This window comes from Pseudorca crassidens, chromosome 2 (assembly GCF_039906515.1).
Source record: "Pseudorca crassidens isolate mPseCra1 chromosome 2, mPseCra1.hap1, whole genome shotgun sequence".
Lineage (NCBI taxonomy): Eukaryota > Metazoa > Chordata > Mammalia > Artiodactyla > Delphinidae > Pseudorca > Pseudorca crassidens.
Window position 1 is genome coordinate 151,013,929 of NC_090297.1, and position 19,919 is coordinate 151,033,847.

General features: G+C 53.2%; 1 protein-coding gene across 24 annotated transcripts in view; it reads right to left on the minus strand.

Annotated features, from left to right (window-relative positions):
* The window catches only part of NFASC (neurofascin), a 189,361-nt gene that overhangs the window by 41,591 nt on the left and 127,851 nt on the right, over positions 1–19,919 (minus strand). For 14 of the 24 annotated variants that reach the window (XM_067729277.1, XM_067729280.1, XM_067729285.1 and 11 more), the window contains 9 exons: positions 10,073–10,184; positions 9,448–9,632; positions 7,999–8,130; positions 5,395–5,538; positions 4,623–4,734; positions 4,161–4,327; positions 3,517–3,664; positions 2,161–2,285; positions 1,217–1,261 (listed from right to left, as the gene is read on the minus strand). In XM_067729277.1, the coding sequence (XP_067585378.1) occupies positions 1,217–1,261; positions 2,161–2,285; positions 3,517–3,664; positions 4,161–4,327; positions 4,623–4,734; positions 5,395–5,538; positions 7,999–8,130; positions 9,448–9,632; positions 10,073–10,184 (1,170 nt within the window). Of the gene's footprint in view, positions 1–1,216; positions 1,262–2,160; positions 2,286–3,516; positions 3,665–4,160; positions 4,328–4,622; positions 4,735–5,394; positions 5,539–7,998; positions 8,131–9,447; positions 9,633–10,072; positions 10,185–16,243; positions 16,295–19,919 lie in introns of all 24 variants that reach the window. The other 10 variants (XM_067729273.1, XM_067729274.1, XM_067729272.1 and 7 more) reach the window with 3 other exon arrangements.

The following is a 19,919-nucleotide window of genomic DNA, read 5'->3' on the forward strand; positions in this document are numbered from 1 at the left end:
GGCCTCCCGAGTTAGAGCCGTCCCGTCCCTGTGCTGGCCTCAGCCCTGAACACTGTCCCACGGACAGGACTCTGGCGGGCTGAGGTCACCACTGCAGGAACCAACCCCAGCCTGTGCCGGAGGGTCAGCACAGGGACTGCCCCCTTCCCTCAGGGTTCAAGGAAGAACAAAGAGAGAACCCTGAATTCCACCACCACCCGCAAAATATCAAGGAATGCAGGGCACAGGGAGAGCTGGGGCCAACCCACCCCATTGCTGTGGATGTTCTCGGAGTGCAAGCACTTGGGAAATGCTGCCGTTTGCATTAGACCCATGCTCACAACCTTTAGGAAAACTGGTGAAGAAGTCTGGGATTTTGTCTCATTTTCTCATAATTAACTTCTACTCAGTGTGCCGAGGCTCTGAGGGGGCAGGAGCCCGGGGGGTGTTTGGAGAGCTGAGCAGCGCAGACCAGTTAAGGGAACAGAGGGGACAAAGACAGAGGACCAGGCCAGGGAGGAGACAGGGACTCAGTCTAGAAGTTTCAGTGATGGACAGCAGGACAGAGGCCCTAACAAGGGTGGGGGCAGCACCTCTTTGGGGCTCCAGTCTCACTGGATTTCCTAAGTGTGTGTGCGTGCCCTCCCGGCCTGGGGATAAAGGCATCTGGCCACTGACTGCTGAGGGTGGGCGTGATTTTTTTCCTCCTATCCTGGCTCCTTGAGCCAGCTATTTCCACCTTTTGGCTGGTTACTGGAAGGATCTGGAAGGTGAGTCACTGGAGCCCACATTCATGTGTGTTGCACACGAACGTGTGCGGATTGGAAATGGGTGTATAGTAGATGTGAAAGGCTGCAAAACAGATGGGCCTACAGATAACTCAAAGCAAGTGGGTTTCCTGACTGAATACACTTCAGAGGCTAAGCTGGGGGAGGAGAACAGGCCACCCCCAGGGAGTGGTGGGCGTGGCCAGAGTAACGGACTGGGGACGCGGGAGCGACAGCCGGACTTTGGAGCTCAGTCTGTGAAAGGAGCAGGAAGCCGGGAGTCGGGCTGTGATGGGCTAGGGTAGGTGACGTGGGCCTCTTCAGAGGAGTCAGATTTGGCAGGGAGCGGGGCAGGCCGCCCCTTGCCTGTACACAGCACTCCTGTCCGGCAGTGCTTTCCTCCTCCTGGACTCCTCCCTCCCAGACACCTCGAGTGCTTGGCAACGGTCCCCGGGATTAGTATGAATTACCTTTGGGCAGGGCAGCCAAACGGTTAGTTGGAGTGGCCTGATCAGCTGCAAAGGTAAGATGGGTTATCCAGGTTAGCAGGTTATGTGGGGATAAAGGTGTTCTCGAAGGGTGGGAATAGGTAGCCAAGGCCTGAACAGCTGCCCCTGCGCAACTTCACCCCTCCCCCACTTCCACGGAGAGGGCCCCACCCTCACAAAGGCCTGCCTGTGCTCCCTCCACAGCCAGGGGCAGACACCCTGGGTCCCTCCTGTCCCAATGCTACGACTGTGCCTGGGCCCACTGTTCCCTGCGACCATGCAGCGACACTGCTGAGGGACAGGAGTGCACTGAGAGTTATGGCAATAGGGGGCCCAGAGACAGCAGAGATGAGGAGGTGATTTGCTTCCCCGGACGGGAGAGGCTACGTCCCCAGGTCTGGGATGGCTTAGTATTTACAGTCTGGCCTGGACACGAGGGCAGGCCAAGACAGGATCGCCCAAAATGCACAGCACCTGTGAAGTCCCATCAGGAAAGGGGTGCAGAGAGGAAGGCTAGCAGAGGGTGTTGGAAGGACAAGCACAAAGTTCAGGGATCCTGAACTTGCTTCAAGGATGGATTGTTTTAATTGACTTAGTGGTTTAGAGTTAGCTGTAAAGTTGGTAAAAATGATCCCAATGAGAACCCCCGTCCATTTCCCTCTCTCCTTCAGGCACCCTTCAGGTGAGGATTTGGGCAAGTTAATGGTTCCATTCAGGAGGTAAGGCGTCCAGCACAGCTTGTTCAGAAAGGAGCAGCTTCCTAACCCTTAAACCAGAAGGCAGGAGGATCACCAGGCCTGGCGGGAGGATCACCAGGCCTGGCTGGCTCGCTGACCACGGGCTCTGCCCTTGGAACCATCCTCCGCTTCTCTGGCCTCGGGAAATAGGGGGTGGGGATCAGCGCCAGTGTGGGCAGCGGCAGTTACCTAGCACGGTCAGGTAGGCCTTGGCCAGGTCTTGGTCCAGCTCGGTGCTGGCAACGCATGTGTAGCTACCCTGGTCCCGCTCGGCCACACCAAAGATGGTCAGGGAGTCCTCTTCCTTCTTCATCCTGCAAAGGTATCGGGGAGGGGTTGGGAGGAAGGTGAGGAGGGTGACAGTGAAGGGGGCAGGCAGCAGGAATGCTGGGCACTGCCCGGCTGCTTTCTCCCTGAAGTGGGCACGGTGGGTCAGAAGGGAGGAGGCGGTGCTGTAGTCTGGGCTGGGCCGCCACAGCCCCTCCTAGGGGACGTGAGGCTCCACCTCAGTGCTTCGAGAGAGGCAGGGTCTTCATGTCACCTTGAGCACTTATGGTGCTTGCGGGAGGGGACGGGAAAGTGGGTGGAGCCAAAGCAGCCCTGGCCCATATTCACTGTCCTCAGTTCCCACACTGGGTCTGCTCTCTGTGCCTTTCCTGTGCTGTGCTCCCCTCCCGAATTAGGGCACAGTTAGGCCCACGCCCAAAAGGCAGGTCTTCTCGTACTTCCAGCTCTGTCTTCAGCCCAGATTGACGCCCAGGCTCAGCCCAGGTGCCCCGGGCTCCTCTGTACTGTCTCCCACAGAGGGAGGAGGGCACCAAAGAGCAGGGCTGACTGTGAGCATGGCTGAGGGCCAGAATGCCTGCACCCCCCCACAGGCTACGCCCCTGCAGAAAACCAGATCATCGCTGGAAACAGCTGGTACCGATGCTCAACCTGCCCCGAGACGGACAGAGTCCTGAGGGGAGGCTCGGATCAGCCGTTCTTAACCCTAGCTGCACATTACAAACACCTTGGTGGGACTTTTAAACACTATCTATGCCTGGGCCCTCCCTCAACTCCAATTAAATCCGAATCTGGGATGATGGATGGGTGGGGCAGGCCTGGGCCTGGTAAGCGGTCCCAGGTGCATTAAGGGCGGAGAGCCCCATTAACCACAAGGGTTAGAGTCTGCTCGGCCAACCGTGCCCTCTGCTGGAGAACAGGAGCGCTGCAGGCAGGGCTGAGAGGATGGGGAGGGCGTCCTGGCTGTGAAAAGGAGGAAGGGAAAGGATCAAAATAAAGGGAGGAGGACAAGAGAAGAAGTGAGGGAGGGAGGAGGAGGAGAGAGAAGCAGAGCCCTGACGGGGGAGGGGGGGAAGCTGCAGTGGGAGGGGGGTCTCGCCTGATGTGGAGGGAGTCGCTGAGGCTGTCACGCCCTCCTCAGCAGTTCCCCAGTGACACACATGACACAGGTTCCCTGCATTCTTCAATGCATCCCCAAGAGCAAAGGAAAACAAAACGCCCCAGAGGAGCAGCAGGAAGGAAGGAGGGGGGAGCAGAAACCTGTTCCCGACGTAGAGGGGCTCGTCGTCCTTCAGCCAGTACACCGTGAGCTTCAGGGAGGGGTCGTGCTTCACGCGACACTCCAGCTGCACCGTGGTGCCCCTTTTGGCGACCTGGTCCTCAGGCATGCGGTAGATCCTGGTGGGGTCTGTGGGGAAGCCCCCGGAGCTCGTCTCTGCCACCCCACGCCCGTGTGGCCACACAGTGTGACATGCATGACCTCCAGGTTAGATGGACCACGGAAGTGGCAGAAATAGGATTCGGTTACATGAATGGTAGGGGACGCCTGGTATGGGGGGATCCCAAACAGTAGCCAATCCCCAAATCCTTTCTCTCCAGTTCAGGAACATAGGACGTCTTTTCTGGGGTGGTAGTGGGGAGCTGGTGTGGGTAACAGGCGTCCCTGCCTACGTCTGTTTGGACCAGGCTGGTAATGACTCAGTGCTCGCAACACCAGGCCAGCCAGAGGCCCTGGCCACGAAACTTCCACGGAGAGGACACACAGACCTGGAGGGAGGTCCCACTAGGTATTAAGCATTAGGTGTGGCACATTTTCAAAGTGAGTGACACACATGGATAACCTTGAGGAGATGGCTTCCTTGCCCTCCCCACCCCTCCCTCTAGCTAGCAACTCTCTGCTTTACCTTTGACCTCCAGGCGGACCTGGTTCTCAGCTTTGCCCAGGATGTTGGTGGCAACACAGGTGTAGATGCCTTGGTCCTCTTTGCGGATCATCTTGATTTCCAGACTGCCGTTCTCGTAGACATGGTAGTTGCCACCATCCAGGTTGCTTCCTTGCCCATTCTTAAACCTCACAACAGAGCGGCACGACACACAGCATACTGAGAAAGGACCAGCCCGGGGGGCGGGAGGAGCCCCGAGCCTTGTGGGTCTTGCCTCCGACCACTGGGTGGCCTTGGCAAGTCTCTGGGCCTCGGTTTCTTTCTTTGCACAATAAGAGGGTTGACCCAGCTGATCTGCCAACTCCTCCCAGCTTCAACCCTTTAAGGCTCCCAGGACTTGCTGAATACCTCTCATGGGCCAGATGGAATGAGAAAGGCGAGACAGAGGACCCCGTGGGGGAGGCCTGGTCTCCTGGAACTTACCATCGGAGTGTGGGGATGGGAGACCCAAAGAACGGGCAGTCCAGCCGCGTGCGGTTGTACAGGATCACCCTGATGAGCTGGTTCCGGGGTGACAGCATCCGAGGCGGCACGTCTGCAATTCCCAGAGAACTGACCTTGGGTGGGGAGTCTTCCTCTTCCTCTTTGTGGACCAGTCTTATCTCTCTGTTCCTTCTCCTCACAGCAGCTTTCTCAGCACCAGCGTACCTTCCCCCATCAACCTCCCACCTTTAAGAAGCCTCTGAGGATTAGGTGAGGAAGGAGGAAGCTTATCCATTTGTCCTTCACCTACCCTACATCCAGTCCAGCTTTTGCAAAGGGTTCCCCCCAATTTTCCAGCAGCTTCTATACCTGCCCCTCCACAGCCCCAAGGCTTCTCCTCGCTGCACCTGCCCACTGCCCTCTCCCTGCTCTGGGAATGCCACAAACATATTCAGGACTATTTCCCACCGAGACCATGGAGAACCCAGGGAGAGTCAACATGGACACACCAAGGAGACGAGACGGTCCCTCCTCTCATCAGGGGAGGAAGGGGACTGAGACTGACTTTTGGCATGGAATGAACTCTGTCTGCACACCCAGCTCTATGGATTTTAAGTCCTCCACCCTCCCCGCAAATGTCATTCTGGGTCTCCGTGCTTCCCCCATCCTGCCGCCCTCATACCCCACCAGCCTGGTCAATCACTGGAGAAGAAAGTGTGCCCATGAGGGGAGCAAGGTCCAGGCAGGCGAGTGGAGGGAGGGGTGCACTCACCCAGCACGCTGACGAAGGCGTTGGCCAGCAGGTAGCCGTGCTCGTTGGAGGTGTTGCACTGGTACACGGCCCTGCTGCTGATCTGGGTGTCCCGGAAGATGATGGTGTCCCCGGCCACCTCACGGTTTGGGTTGGGTGGTGCCGCTACAGTCAGAAAAGACACTCCTTGTGAGAAAGGGGGAGGGCAGGGCGAAGGGCACTTGGGACTCTGGCCAGGACTCCCTGGTAGGACTGGGGTGCTGCGGAGGCAGTAGCACTGGGCCAGCTCAGACCCAGCTTCCGGCCCACCACTGCCTAGCTGTGTGGCCTGGGTCCATCACTGAGCCCACTAGAGTTTATTTCTCAATCCATCCAATGGGAATAGGAATCCCGGTCAAACCTACACAGCAGCTGGGCAGCTGTGGTTGACAGCGTAAGCTTTGGAAACAGGAGGGGTGTGAATTCTAACCACACTACCTGCCGGCACTCTTCAATGGCTCTGCACTTCAGTCTCCTTGTCAACTGAATGGGGATAACATACCACCTTGTGGGGCTCTTGTGAGGATGACCGGAGATTCTCTGCATGCCATTAGCAGAGGGCTCAGCGTACACTGATTATTATCGTTGTTGTTATTTTAATTCAATGTGCATATACTCAAATGTATTTTGAAAAGGATAAAGCAATGTCCAACTAGACGGGACCTACCACCTTCCCATCCTCTGAGCAGAGCACTCTGCAGACATTCACAAAGTTAAATCCCGAAGTCGATGTCTGCTGAAAGCTGAATGAGTCCCTGCGTTTGCCAAAGCTACCTGATCTTCCCAAGACGAGTGCACACTGAGAAGACAATCCCTGCTGCAGTTCTGCTGGTACCACTGGCTGGGGATGCAGAGAGCAGAGGCTGGGGAGTGACCATGGGGTCTCACACCTGTCCCTGTTATCACTCCAAGACCAGGGGCAAATCAATAACGCCTCTGGGCCTCATTTCCTTTACCTGTCAAATGCGGAAGCATTACTCCCATCTTTCCCCTACTCTGAGGAAGGTTAAGATAAGAGAATGATAATGAGATAATGAGCTGTACAAATAAAAGTTTTTTAGAAGTGTAAAGAATCCCTACTTTTCTCATCTTTCACCACCAGAAGGTGCCTTTCCTCTGTAAGATTTCGGGACTGAGCCAGATGACTTGGTTTGCGTGATCTAGGAACTCATCCAGGATCACTCAGACCTACCACAGAAGTCGGCAGAGAGGAACCCAGGGTCTGGCCCCGTGGGCTCCACCCCACAGATAGCAAGTCTGAGGCCGGAACTAGGGAATCAGCAGGTGAACAAAGCCGAGGTCAGCATCCTTATCATCTTTCCAGAGTCTCCACTCAGCAAAAAAGCGCAAAGGAAGCCTATGCCAGCAACTTTAAGTCTCCTTGCCCGGCAATTCCCACAGACCAGCTTTCCTCCCGGTCACTCCCTTGAGTGACGGGGGACCTTTCCCTGGGCCAAGGCTCAGCTGTAAATCCTGAACTTTGCATTTATTTAATGGTGCTGTGAAGTTTAGAGCCTTTGTTTGCTTTGTCCCCACACTGCTACCAGGACAGGGAGAAGGGCAGAGGGCAGGCCGTGTCCGTGTGTCGCTCGTATCCAGAGGCAGGATATTTCCTGGGATAACTAGATGCTCAGTACTAGACAGGGTAGACGTATTGCGCTGTCACAGCAGCCCACAGCTTCCCCACTCACCAGCCATGTGACCTCGGGCAATTCCCTGCACCATCAGAGCCTCATTTCCTCATCTTTAATGTTTGAGGTTAAAGAGATAAGAGGAAAGCACAGTGCCTGGCACACAATAAATGTCTAGGAAGGTGCGTTCTCCTCTACCTGTCTCCCTGCCTCGCCACCTGTTTCTATCAGCTGTTGCTTGTGAGTTAGGCTCTGAGGTCTTGCCATCTATTTTTTGCCCCATCGGGTTGATAACACTGTTTGCATTTCCTCTGACCCCTTAGAGAAAGTAAGGACAGGACACTTAAAAAGTAAATGCAACTGGAGTGAAAATGATGTGAAAAGTTGACCTCTGGCTGGAGTCACCCACTCCGGTATCTGGGTAGGACTGAATCTTCCTGACGTCTGTGCGCACTCAGTAACTGCACTGTGCACCTCTGCTCTCATAGGGAAGTTTTCCCTCATTTCTGACCGTATCTTTCATGTTGTCGCGTAACCCTGCCTCTTATTTTGCCCTCGGCAGAGAGAGGGACTTGGGTAAACGATGGGAATGAGTTCCCGAGCTCTCGTCTACCTCCTGAGCCCCAGCCATCACTCAGAGCCTATACTCTCAGGAGATAGATACAGGCTGAGGTCTCTAGCCCTTGAACTGGGCTCTGGAGTTGTAAAGGGCAGAAGGCAGAAATTTATGAAAAAACCCCAGGGAGCAGAAATCCCCTAAACATGGGAACATAACCACGGGCCTTCTGTTCTCTCTCACACACAAATGAGGCAGGTTTCCTGCCTCCTGAGATGTCCAAAGAGATGGGCCACTCCCTCACTTCTGCTGCAACAGGGCTGGCCCGCAGGGATGGTGAGCTGCATCCTCTGGCAGGAGACAGAGCAGAGGCAGGAGGGAGAACAGTGCGTTACTCACATTGCAAAGGTTCCCCATTCACCATCCACTGGACGGTGGGCTTGGGGTTCCCGTTGGCTCGACACACCAGTCTCCCGTCCTCGCCAGGAGCCAGGATAAGGTTCTTGGGTTCGTCCAGCCAGTAGGGAGCAGCTGGAAGACAAGGACAGGCATAGGCAGGGGTGTCAGATGACAGGAGCAGCCAGAAGGAACCAGTGGGCCCCCTCTAGGAAGGCAGGAGCCCCCGAGTGCCAGCCCCAGGCCCCCGCCACCTGCCCAGGGCTCATCCCGATAGGGTGACAGTCTAGGCTGCCTTTGGTCAGCTTGGCACTACAGATGCTGACTGATTTATTCCAAGTTCACAGAACAAGAGTTCTAAACTGGGGCTCCCTGAAGAGCTGTTAACAAACATGGGTGCCAGGGCCCATCGTCGACCTACTAATCGGAATCCTCAGGGGACGACCGGGCGGCCAATGCGTTGAGAGCCCCCCAGGCACTCGTGGTGTGCACCCAAGGGCTTGAGCCAGGGAGGGTGGTCAAGTAGCAGGGCTCGGCCCTGTGGATTCCTGCGGTTGTTGCTGCAGGATCAGACCATTTAGGAAAGGCCTGATATTCATTTCTTTTAGACACTAAGCTTCGGTTAGAGCAGGCGCTCTTAGCCGGCCACCCCTTCCAATTTTCTGGAAATTTCTGTGAACATGTGGATATGGACTTTTTTGAGAAGAGGGTCCTTTGGATCAGAGTCCCAAAGATCTTGAAACCCCAATAAGGGTTAAGAGCCCCTGGTTCGAGCGTGGTGTTGAAACCAAGGTCACAAGTCAACCTGAGCATGTACTAGAAAGTTCTTGCACTGCGGTTTCAGACCTCATCACCCCAATCCTCATTCAGCCCACCACTCAGACTGAGAAGTGACTAGTGCACGCCCCCCCCACAGTCCGTGGCTGGGACCCCCACAGAGGATGTGCTCTGTTGCCTACAACAGCTCAGGTGGCCCATCTACGCTTTGGGGGGAGGGAAGTGATTTTTTGAAAAATAATTTGGGCCATGATGACGCCCCATTTTTAAAAGAGAACCACACACAAGTATACAGACAGCACAGGCCTAAGACAACACGCCGTGAACAGGACTGCGAAACGAAAGACAGAAAGGTTCTGGGTGATCCAGATAGGCCACAGGAGAAAGCGCACCTGCTGAGGGAGCCCCAGGCACAAAGAGGAGTTGGGCAATGGTCAGGGCAGATTCCCTCCCTTAACACCTCCCTCTTTCCCCCGCCCTTTTACACACACACACACACACACACACACACACACCCCTGGGGGTGACACCATTCCTGCAGGACACTATTGCCACTAATCAGCGTGCTGGACGTTTTCCCCACTCACCCTGCCCCCCAACCACCCTGAGAGGGAAGGGTGGCCACGGAGCGTAGGGCTGGCAAAATCATCGTAATGAGAAATACACACAACGTACCCTTTACTCTCACCGAGATCGTGTGCCGGATGCTGCCCATCTTGTTGGAGGCCAGGCAGAAATACTCCCCGGAGTCTTCCTCGGACACATTGGTGATGCGCAGGGCCTTGTTAAAGTTCTCAAACTTGGCTTTGTCAGACGGGAGGTCCCCACCTTTCTTGTACCATGCGATGTCTGGTGTTGGGCTAAGAGGGACCAGGCGAGAAACAGGGACTTATCATGAAGGGACTTATCTGCTATTATTGTATGGAGCCCGGGACACCCAGGTATCCTTCAAGTGTACTCGGGCCCAGGAGGATGCAGGTCCTCTGAGAGCTGATGCCTCCTATGCAGAGGGGATGCTCAGCCGCAGGGCGCCTGAGGGACTTATCTAAGGTCACAAGACGGTCTAACACACATACAGGAAGCCTAGCCACCTCCTTTCCTCATTATCTAAAAAAGAGAGGCGGCCAGTGGGATAGAGATGACTATGATTTGCATCGTCCTCACTAGGAGCTGTTCGCCTCGCTTTTTGCACTGCCACAACGCCCGCCCCCCCCAAAATGTGGCAAGAACAGAGCATGCACAAACCCCCAGCCCAGCCTCCTGGAGGGTGACCAGAAGTCGGGGTGCAAACTGTACGTACACCCCGGAAGCGATGCACTCCAGCAGGAGGTCCATGCCACGCAGCACCATCTGACTGCTTGCAGTGCCCTGGGGATACATGAAGCTGGGTGTTCTTTCTGCAACTCCTCGGGCTGAAACAGGATGGAACAAGCTCTCGTGAGCTTATTGCCCAGAGGGCTGACCCAGCTAGGCCAGAGCTGTCGGGCTAGAGAGAAAGGTTATCATGCCCTCCTGCTTACCCCCTTACCCTCAGAGGCACCAAGCCCCAGACCCTCCCCGCTGAGACCACCCCAAGGGCCGGGGCATCATTAAGAGAGGTGTGTTAGGAAGCGCAGGGCTCCTCGGCCCCACCAGCACATGTGTGTGAGCAGCTCTACGTTCTGACAGGATCTGCCAAGAGGAGCCCAGCTTCCCTCCCAGTTCAGTAAGCCTCTCTGGCCCTGGAACGGGGGAGGAGTTGCCTGAGCAGCGAGTAGTCTACTCCCCGAGCATCTCGTGTTGGGATCCAGAGGCCAGCACGGTGGCCTCCAGGGAGGCCATCTCAGCAGCAGTGGAAGAAAGAGAAGGAACATCTGGGGGCCACAGGATAACCTGCTCTTTGGGACCCTGGAGACAAGGAGCTGGGATGAAGCCACAGAGACTCAGATGAACAGTCAGAGATGCAGGGAGTATTATTAATGGTTTAGCAAAGACATGGAGAGATTTAATGAACAGAGATGACAGGAAATCACTTTGGGGCCAAGACCATTCTGCTTCTTCACTAATGACTCTGGAAGGGGGTTGGGGAGGAGGGTGTTAATTGGATGTGAGAGACTGGGGGAGGGGTGAGAGGCAAGGGGCAGCCAAGATGGAAGAGGCGATCTGCAATTCAACGAGGCTGGAGCAGCCATGGGGTCTGGAATCAATGACATGCACACAGCTTTTGGAAGCCAGATGGCTCACAGAGAGCGACGCTGTCAGGGTGGCTATTTCCCTGTGGAAGGGGTCATGCAAGTCTGGGGTCACCCCAGCGCAGTGGACCCCACCTTACCTCAGCCTCACCTCTCCCTCAGAGCACAGTTCTATGGAAGCGGATAAGATGGGACGGAGAAGAACAAGGATTTTGCAACCAGGAACCACAAAGCAAAGGGAAACTGGAGCAGTCACCCCTGCTCAAAAGGTGTATGACTGCAAACAAGAAGAGTTAAAAATATAAATATAAGCTGGGCCTACCCATGGGTTTCATGGGTCTTCAACTCAGCTGGAGAGGTGAGAGCTGGAGGGGAGGCAGGGCTGCCAGGAGCTGGGAGCCCTCAGACATGCCTGGAGCGAGAGCGAGGCATTCTTCCCGGCAGGAGTCAGGTATTGTTACTGGGTGCCGGCAGAATGAGGACAGAGTGGCAGGGGGATCTCTGTGTCTGTGACGTTGCTGGACTTATTGAGCTAGCTAATGGCTGGCTGGAACAGTGGGGCTCCTGTCCTAGGGGCTCCCAGCTTCTCTCCATCAGCCATCAGGGGAGTGTGTTTCGTAGAGTTGGCACCTCTTTTATCCTTTCGTCAAGGGGAAGAACTGATGAAACGTGGAGGTAGTTAGGCCACTGGCACAGTACGTGGCACATATCGAGTGTTCAGTAAGTGTTTGTGGGATGAATAAATTCAAGAGGAGAAGAGGATAAAAAAGGCAACAATTTACCCCATGTTATCTCTCTCTGTAGATATGCTCATCTGTCCCACCAGCACACACATATACAACAGTGGCCACTGAAGGGGTTAAGCCATTATGTGGTTAATTGGTTACCGTCTATAACTCTTATAGCATCCAGCTCTCAGTACCGAAGAAGCCTGATACCAAAGCAGCAGCTTCCTCCCACCCATCATCCCGGAATCACCCACACGGTCAGACAACACAAGGTCAGGGGCACATGAGGAGAAGATTTGATGGCAGGAGGCTCTGGTGCCGGTTTGGTGAATCTGGGAGAGCTGCGAACCGTGGGGTTACGTGGCAACTCAGTCGGCATACTCCTTCCACATGGGAACAAAACCTGCAGAAACCAATCTGTGACCCTGTGGACATTTAATTCACACCATAGCGTGCAGCCCTGCAAGTACACACGACCAGCAACGCATTAAGTACAGGAAAGGGGGAAATGAACACCGAGGGCTGCTGTGGCTGCCTTGACACACTGCAGCTGTGACTATAAAAAGGTTACAGCAATCCTTCAATTGTAGGATGTGGGCTAGCAGCCACAGAGTTGTTCCAAAGGAGGAGAAGCTACTGGGAAATGAGCCAAAGTTCAAAACTACAGGGAAGAACATCCTAAAGCAGAGGTAATAATCAGGCCGCCACTTGGCCGTTTACTATGGGCCGAGCGCTGGGGCTGGGCTCCATCTCCATCACCATCATCACGTTCGATCCTCTCGGCAAACTTGGGGGGTATTACTCCCATTTTCCACACAGGAAACTGAGGCTCAGTGGAGTCAACAGACTTGCCGAGGTCACAAGCCAGTTAGATTTTGGACTGTGGACCGTCTGGTGTCAAAGCTTGTGTTCTAGCATCTGTTCTATATCGCCTCTCTCTTTAAAGATGGATACCCTACTTGTTCCTACTTCTGACAGTCAGCTTTGGGAAGAGTTTTTGTACTCAAACCAAAGAATACCAAAATTCAAGGGCCAAAGACGTAAAGGAGAAAGATATTTTTGTCTTAATGAGCTGCTCTGGTGAAACTCTTCCGTGATGCTTTTCTCAAATATTGTTCTTACCATCTCAGCTGAGATTCTATCTCTCCTCAATGGCTATTAAATCAAGTCAGGCCCAAACTGGAAAAACAGAAGCTGGGCTGGACATTAAGAGGCTCCAAAGACATCTCAGCTGGATTGTTAAAGCCACAGAAAGCTTGAAGAGGAGGCAGGGTGACACATGGTATCATTAAGGGATGAGAAAGCTGGACCCAAAGGGGAGATCGTGAAAAAAATGTGGTCTTACATGAAACGGATTTGCAGGAAAATTTACAAAGGATAATCCAGCTGGTGGTTTTGGGAGCCACTGCTCCCAAGGGAGGGTAGCTCATTTCTTCCCCTGGAGACGTAGACCCAGAAGGAGGGTCGGAGACAAAGGCGACTGATTACTCTAGAGACTCTATATGGTGGAAGATGACAGAGTCTTTTAGGGCATCATAGGATCCCGCCACCTTCTCAGAGGTGGGGATCCCAGCCTCTCCAGCTTGATGACACTTCCCTGACTCTCCCGTATCTTCAGGGCTGGACCTGATATCTGAGCATCTCAGAACCCAGATGCTAAAGCTCACATCTGTGAGGACTGGGGAAGAGCTTCCCATGCAGGCCCATCTGACCTCTAGGCCAAGGGCAGTCCATCCTCTCCTGCCTCTCACAAGATGTGGTACAAGAGCAGGCTCATCAGTTTCCAGGGAAATCTGGTCAGCAGGGGGACGTCAGCAGACGCCTCTGCCTCAACCACCTTGGCTTTAAAGAGCCCATGAAAAATGCCTCAATCGTGTCCTGCAAAAGTACGGGTCAAAATTGCTGAAAACCCGAGTTGCTCCCCCTCTGTCAAGTACTGTGTGTCAGCAGAAGAGAGTTCAATGAATCAGATGTATCTGAAATCCACAAACAGCTTTTAGGGGCGGCTGGATCCTACCTTTAGCAACTTGTGATTCTCAGAACTGAGAACTCATGGGCCTGGATCCCTGGCATCTCACCACCTGTCTGGCTCTAGAAACGGCTGACAAAACAACCCCAGAAGACAAGAAAAACTCTTTGTCTAGTAAATTTGATACCTTCTACTGCCAAGGAAATCTCTTCCATAAATCTAACCCAAATCCCTCATGCTGTAGTTGGAGGTTTTTCTTATCCAGTTCTCAGCATAGCTGAGAATCTGAAAAGCTTTCTGGAAAGCTAGTCTGCCCTAAAATTTCTCCCTCCGTAGTACTTTCTTCCCATAACTGTGCCTGCCTCTCTCCCCTAAGCTTCTCTTCAAGTTCTCCACGTCCCTCTTAATTTTAGAGGCAAAGAACAACTGTACTTGATATAGTCAACACCAAGCCTTTCCGATAATGGTAACATTTATTAATCATTGCTGTGTCTGACACCACACTAGGAACATAAGCACATTATCCTGTTTAAGCTTCACAACAAGCCTTCGGGGCAGGTAATACACCCATTTTGCAGATGAGGAGATTAAAGGTCTGACACACTAAATGACTTGCCCAAGGTCACTCAATGGTATGTCCTGGAGGCTGAGTTTAATTCAAGGCAGTCTGCCTCACAGCACACATCCTTATCTTCCTTTCTCCTTTCCTGGATGAATCCTAAGTGGCAAGTTACAATTTTCAGACCAGCTTCCCCCTGCTACTTAGCAGGTCAGGGGGCATCTGGCATATGTTCAGAGGATACCAAACCACTATAGAGATCACTAGGACAAAGTATAGCCATGGGCTGGCCCTACTGTTACAAAAGAGGCATACTTCAAAGCCAAGTTCAGAGGCGTACTGGGTACTGTTCATCATACTGTGTCTCTCTGTCCAGCTCCCTGAACTCAGGAAGGACCTTATCTTCTTTCCTTTCTTTTCACTTTCTGTTTCTTTCTAGAAGCATTCAAGTTAGCTGTCCTTTGTTCAACATGTACCTCACTTTGACTTTATACCCTTTCCAGCTGGGGTCATACTTGGTCAGCCCCACTCTGCCTTGGATTGAGGAGATGAGGTCCATCTTCTTCTGAGCTCTTATGAGTTTTGCTTGGTTTCATAGCCCTGGATGGTTCTTATAACTCCTACTTATTCACTTACAATAATATCTACCACTGGTCACAAACTGGTTTAAATGGCTGGAATCGCTTAAACTTATATAACTGATAAAACAACTCTATATGCATGTCCCCCTCAGTGGCTTGTCTTATATAAAGCAAGGAGCTTGGACCAGATAGCCTCTAAGAGACCTTCTGGCTTTGATAGACTCCAGCTTTAAGAATACTTCCATAACAGATTACCCGGAGTCCAATTGAGAAAAAGGCACATTCCACACCAATGCTCTGGGGCTCTTGACACAATGGTGTTGGCCCCATTATTTTGAAAACAAACAATGCCCCGAATCCAACAAAGGTCCCCTGCTTCCTCGGGCAGTAAATCTCTTTGGCAGGATCTCAATGTGGCTCTGGTTGCCCGGTGCCAAGTTAAAGCCTTTGCCACTCTCGCTGGCTCTCACTCCCTCTTCCCACCCCCGAGTCCAGACCCCGATCATTGTTTATATTAGCACATCACAATACAGACACTTCCTATCTATTTGAGCCCACAATGACCCCCCTGGGGACCTGCAGCCTCAGCTTCCGAGGCATAACTGATGATGGGAGCCAGCTGCCTCTCCAGAGCCAGCAAATGAGGATTCCTCTGGCTGCTCAAGGAAAACAAGACATTCTTGAGCCATGGTTGGGGGTAGCTCAGGTGTGGAAACAGCCAATTACTCTACTAATCAGCTTGAGCAACCAGTTGTGTGATGAGTTAGAAATAGGCCTCATGGAAATTATTCCATGACTTGCAAATGTGTGGGTGGATGGGCACTGGATTTGCATGCACTCCCACAGCAGGGAAGAGACCCAGGTGATAGATTGCAGTGGATGGTCCAACTTCTTTTATACTTACCTTGAAAGAGAACTCAGAGCTAGACTCTTCCTCCTATTTCCCAGATGGATTTTAAAGGGATATGGGACCTGTGAAATGGTACCCCAGTAACTAAGGCTAGAGGCCAGTGCAGGCAATTCACATCCAGACACTTAAGAGCTAGCTAAGCACACACTACAAAGCTTTCTGTGTTCTTTAAACCACCGATAGAGACGAGACCTCCCCTTTCCTCCTGCCTGTGGGAACTCCCTATCCTCAGGTATTCTCCATCCATCCACCACTGATTCCTAAGTTTCTACTGAACCCTCCAAGAAGCTCTTTTGAAGTCCTACCCTGGCTTGACCAACTTGTCCAGAACTCAGACTGGAGGCTGGCACATTCGAAGGGTTCGCACCTCCCCTCCCACGCTGGCCACCTTCCTCCCCGTGAGCAGCGCTCTAGAGGTGGCGCCTTGGTATCTTGACCTGGCCAACTGTCAGACTCGGTACCTAGTGTGAGTTAATGGCATGGTATCAGTCAAGTTAGGCAAACTGGGGTTAGGACCGGCAAGGTTACTCCCAAGGTTACCACGGCGACTCACCACTGTACATGTCAGGGTGGTTTCTTAAGGACGAGTCATTATAGGGGTGGTCTGCAATAAACAAAAGAGGGTGAGCAAACAGGGACCACGGAGAGGTCATGGAGGCATAAACGGGAGAGAACAACAGAAATGCAAAGCCACAAAACAACCAGGGAGCACCAGTGGTCTTTTGCAAAGGAAACACACAGCATATTTGGAAAGGAAATGGGCTTGGTGAAGAACAAGCAACACAAAACAGCGCCCGAAAGGGAAGAAAAGGTTAAATCCTGCAAAAGAAGGCAATAATGTTTCTTTTTTAATAAAGAAATTAGGCTTGACCTTTAATTGCTTGGTCCTACTATGTTTTCAAACAAATGAGATAAGAATTAGTGGTATCCCGCAGCAACTGGAACAACTCTTTCCCACCAAAATCCTCAGTTCCCAGGACTCTGGATCAGGCCAGCTCCTGGGGTCGCTGAAGAGAAAGGAGTGTTAGTGAGCCCTGGGGCAAGAGCAAAACCCTACCTGAGCAGAAGTTAACTTGCAAGGGGTGGGAGGTAAATGAGGGGACAAGACAGAGAGAAACAGATCATCAACAGAGTGGGACAGAGAGACCCTTGGCATTGTCCAGCAATCATGCGCTGACCAGCAACAAACACCCCCCAACCTGTCCAGGGGGGCACCGCCCTGGTCTCTGAGATGTGTCTGTTGGCAGAAAGGCCTCCTTCTGAGGAGGTGAGGAGTGGTCCAGGGAGGTGGGGACGGCCAGGCTGAGGTTCAGATTTTAGGATTAGAAAGGCCACCTGGGACAGGGGAGAGAGTGTGAGCTGTGAGTTCTACACTTAGAACAGGGAAAGGCCTGCAGACGAAGACAGAGGTTCAGAGCTCTCTAGACTAGCTTGGGATGAAGCCATTCCTTAAGGAACAACATCAGTGGGCTCCAACGTTACGTAATTAAAACCTTTGGGCATTTCATCCTCAGTGAAAAAGGCATTCTGGAATAGGGCACCATCATGCCAACATCCTTAAGTAGATTTTCATTCTCCTATCACTGTCCCCTTCCAGCTACTGGGTTCAAGTTTTGACAGTACCAACAGAGGGTGGGGAGTGGAACAGCCGACTGGAAGCCAAGCAGACGGCCCTGAGAAGCCTGGACTGAGCCCAGCTGCCTGAGGGGGGAGAGGTGCTGCCAGAACATTTGCATATTTGAAGACAGATCAAATCCTGTTACCACTCATGCCAGGGAGGCAAGGCGAGCTCTTTTCTGGGACCCGCATTGCGCTGCATCGCAAATTTGCTTAACACCTGCTAGAAGGAGTTTCATTATTCAGAACCATCCTTTAAAATGGAGCAAGTTGTAAAAGACCTAGCCTGCGTTTGGGAAGCTGGCGTGGGTTTATCTGGAGCTAAAGGTGGGAACTGATCTGCAGTGGAAAGAAGGGACAGGGTGGCAAAGGGGCGGGAGGGGCAGCAACTGGCCTTGGGTGGTGACGTCCCCCTCCTGGGGAGGACAGGGCACACACAGGTGAAAGGGCCCTTGCTTCATGCTCCCAGTGCCACCAGGTGAAACAGAAGTGGCCAAGCTCAGGATTGACCTCTTGGTTTGTGGATTCTGGAGCACATCTGAGAGATTTAGGGAGACTTTCTGACTCCTTTAAAAAGGTCCCTGAGACGACAGACATTAGAAGGAAGCAGGGTTAGCGCTCCACCGTCCGCCTCAGGGCCATCCCTCCTCCCTCACCACGGCTGCCTTTTGTCCCCAGGAGGCGCCCGGTGCCTGGGTGGTGTGGACAAAGTGGGACGGGCATCTCTTTGTTACTCCAACTTCACTGTTTGTCTTTGACTGCATTCCAAAACAAAATTTTAAAATGACTTTATATTGCCCAGTATTTGGTATTAGATCCCTTTCTCTTCTTCCTTTAATGCAGGTAATAAAAACTGGGCTGTGATGAGATGTATTTCTTCCCCAATGGGCAGACTGTGAAAGAAAACCCTGGTGAGAACAGTCTTTGAAGCTGTCCCAACTTGTCTGTTTTGTCTCCCACCCCCAGACCTGGTTCTGAAGGTACAAGAAAAAGCTTGTGTCCTCTCCAGGCAGGAAAGCAGAGAGAGCACAACTGAGTTATTTTAAGCAACTGTGCCCAATTCTGGGCTGGCTCGGATGCCCAGAACTTGCTCCCGGCCAAAGCTGCCCTTGGGAGAACTCCAGGAAGCCAACAGGGTTCTGTTCCCATCACCCAGGGGGTTTCTCAGCATTTGGGGGAAAGCGATTTCAGTGGAGTAGGGGACCCAGAAATGAAGCAGAAACAAACATCCCTTACCTCCTCTGGTAGGGAAAAGGATGTTTCTGGGAAGTTCAACTTGTAAATGTTGTTGAAATCTCCAGCTGCTTAATTCCACAGAGGAAGGCTCTTCCCCACCTCTACCTCCCTGCTTCTACCCCGTGTAACAGTGAGGGCCTCTGCTCAGGACTGCAGATGGTCCCCTGACTCAGTCCGCAAACAGCAGGCAGACTTCAAGGTGATGGCACTGAAGGCTATCCAGGGAGCATCTTGCTCTTCGTACTCCTGTCTCTCCCACTGCCCGAGGCTGCCTGCTCTGTCCTGGCTCCGGAGGCCCCTCTGAGGTCCTGGGCAGACCACACTGTCCTCCCCAGCTCAGCCAGCTGGCAGGCGATCGCCCCTGCACTGAGGCGACATCTCAGACAACCCAACTTTCTTTGCAGGGGTCCTCTCTGGGCCTGGGTCCGGAATAAGAAAACCAGGGAACAGGTAGCAAGTGGATCGGAGCTGGGCGACCCTGCCAGGAACAAGGGGGGCTTGTCCCTGGGTTGCTGGCCATCGTGTTGGCTACCAGAGCACGGGCAACTCAGAGCAGTGTGTGGGGAGCTGTACAGGCAGGAGAGGGAGAATTAGAGGAGGGTGAAACGGGGTTCAAAGAGAGAAAGATGAGAGGGGAAAAGAAGAGAGAAAGAAAGAGGGAGGCGAAACAGTGAAGAAGGAAGTGAAAAAGAAAAGGGAAGAACATGAAGAGAAAGGAAGAAAGAAAAGGACCACAACAGGAGAAGGGGAACGGAAGGGACGCTGCTTCTTGTGGGTCCCCCTCCGTGCTGCGGTGGAGACGGAGCGTGGGGCAGGGCTGACTCTCAGCACCAGGGGTTCCCATCACTAGCAGGAACTGGTGGGGAGAGAAGAGCCCACCTGTCCTGACCGAGGGGTGAGCTCACCCGCGCCTCTCCCCCACCGCCTGTGCCCACCCAGGAGGCGTCATCAACCACCCACCCACTTCCGGGGGGCGCTCCGGGAAGCCAGGGCTCAGCCTCTTTCCTTCGACCTGCGGAAACTGCCCGTGCCCACGTGGGGCCCTCTGCCTGGCCTCCCCCATGACCGTCTCTGCCCCTGGCATTGAAAACAACACTCAGAGCTGGGTCAGACAGACGAAGGTCTATGGGGGGCTTTTCTACAGAAGGCAAGTTACAAATCCATGGTATAAACCAACACAGCCACTTTCAATGTCCTGAGCAGGCTGAGGACTTTGCAGCCAAAGCTTCAGGCCGGCTGGCACCTGGCAAAAAAAGTGTCTCTCTGACCTGTCTTCTTTCTCTCCTGGTGGAGGGTCACAATGCTAAAATGGGTCAGGAAATGCTGATTCACTCTGATACCAGCCAAACAGAATCAGGGAATAAAACTGAAAACAA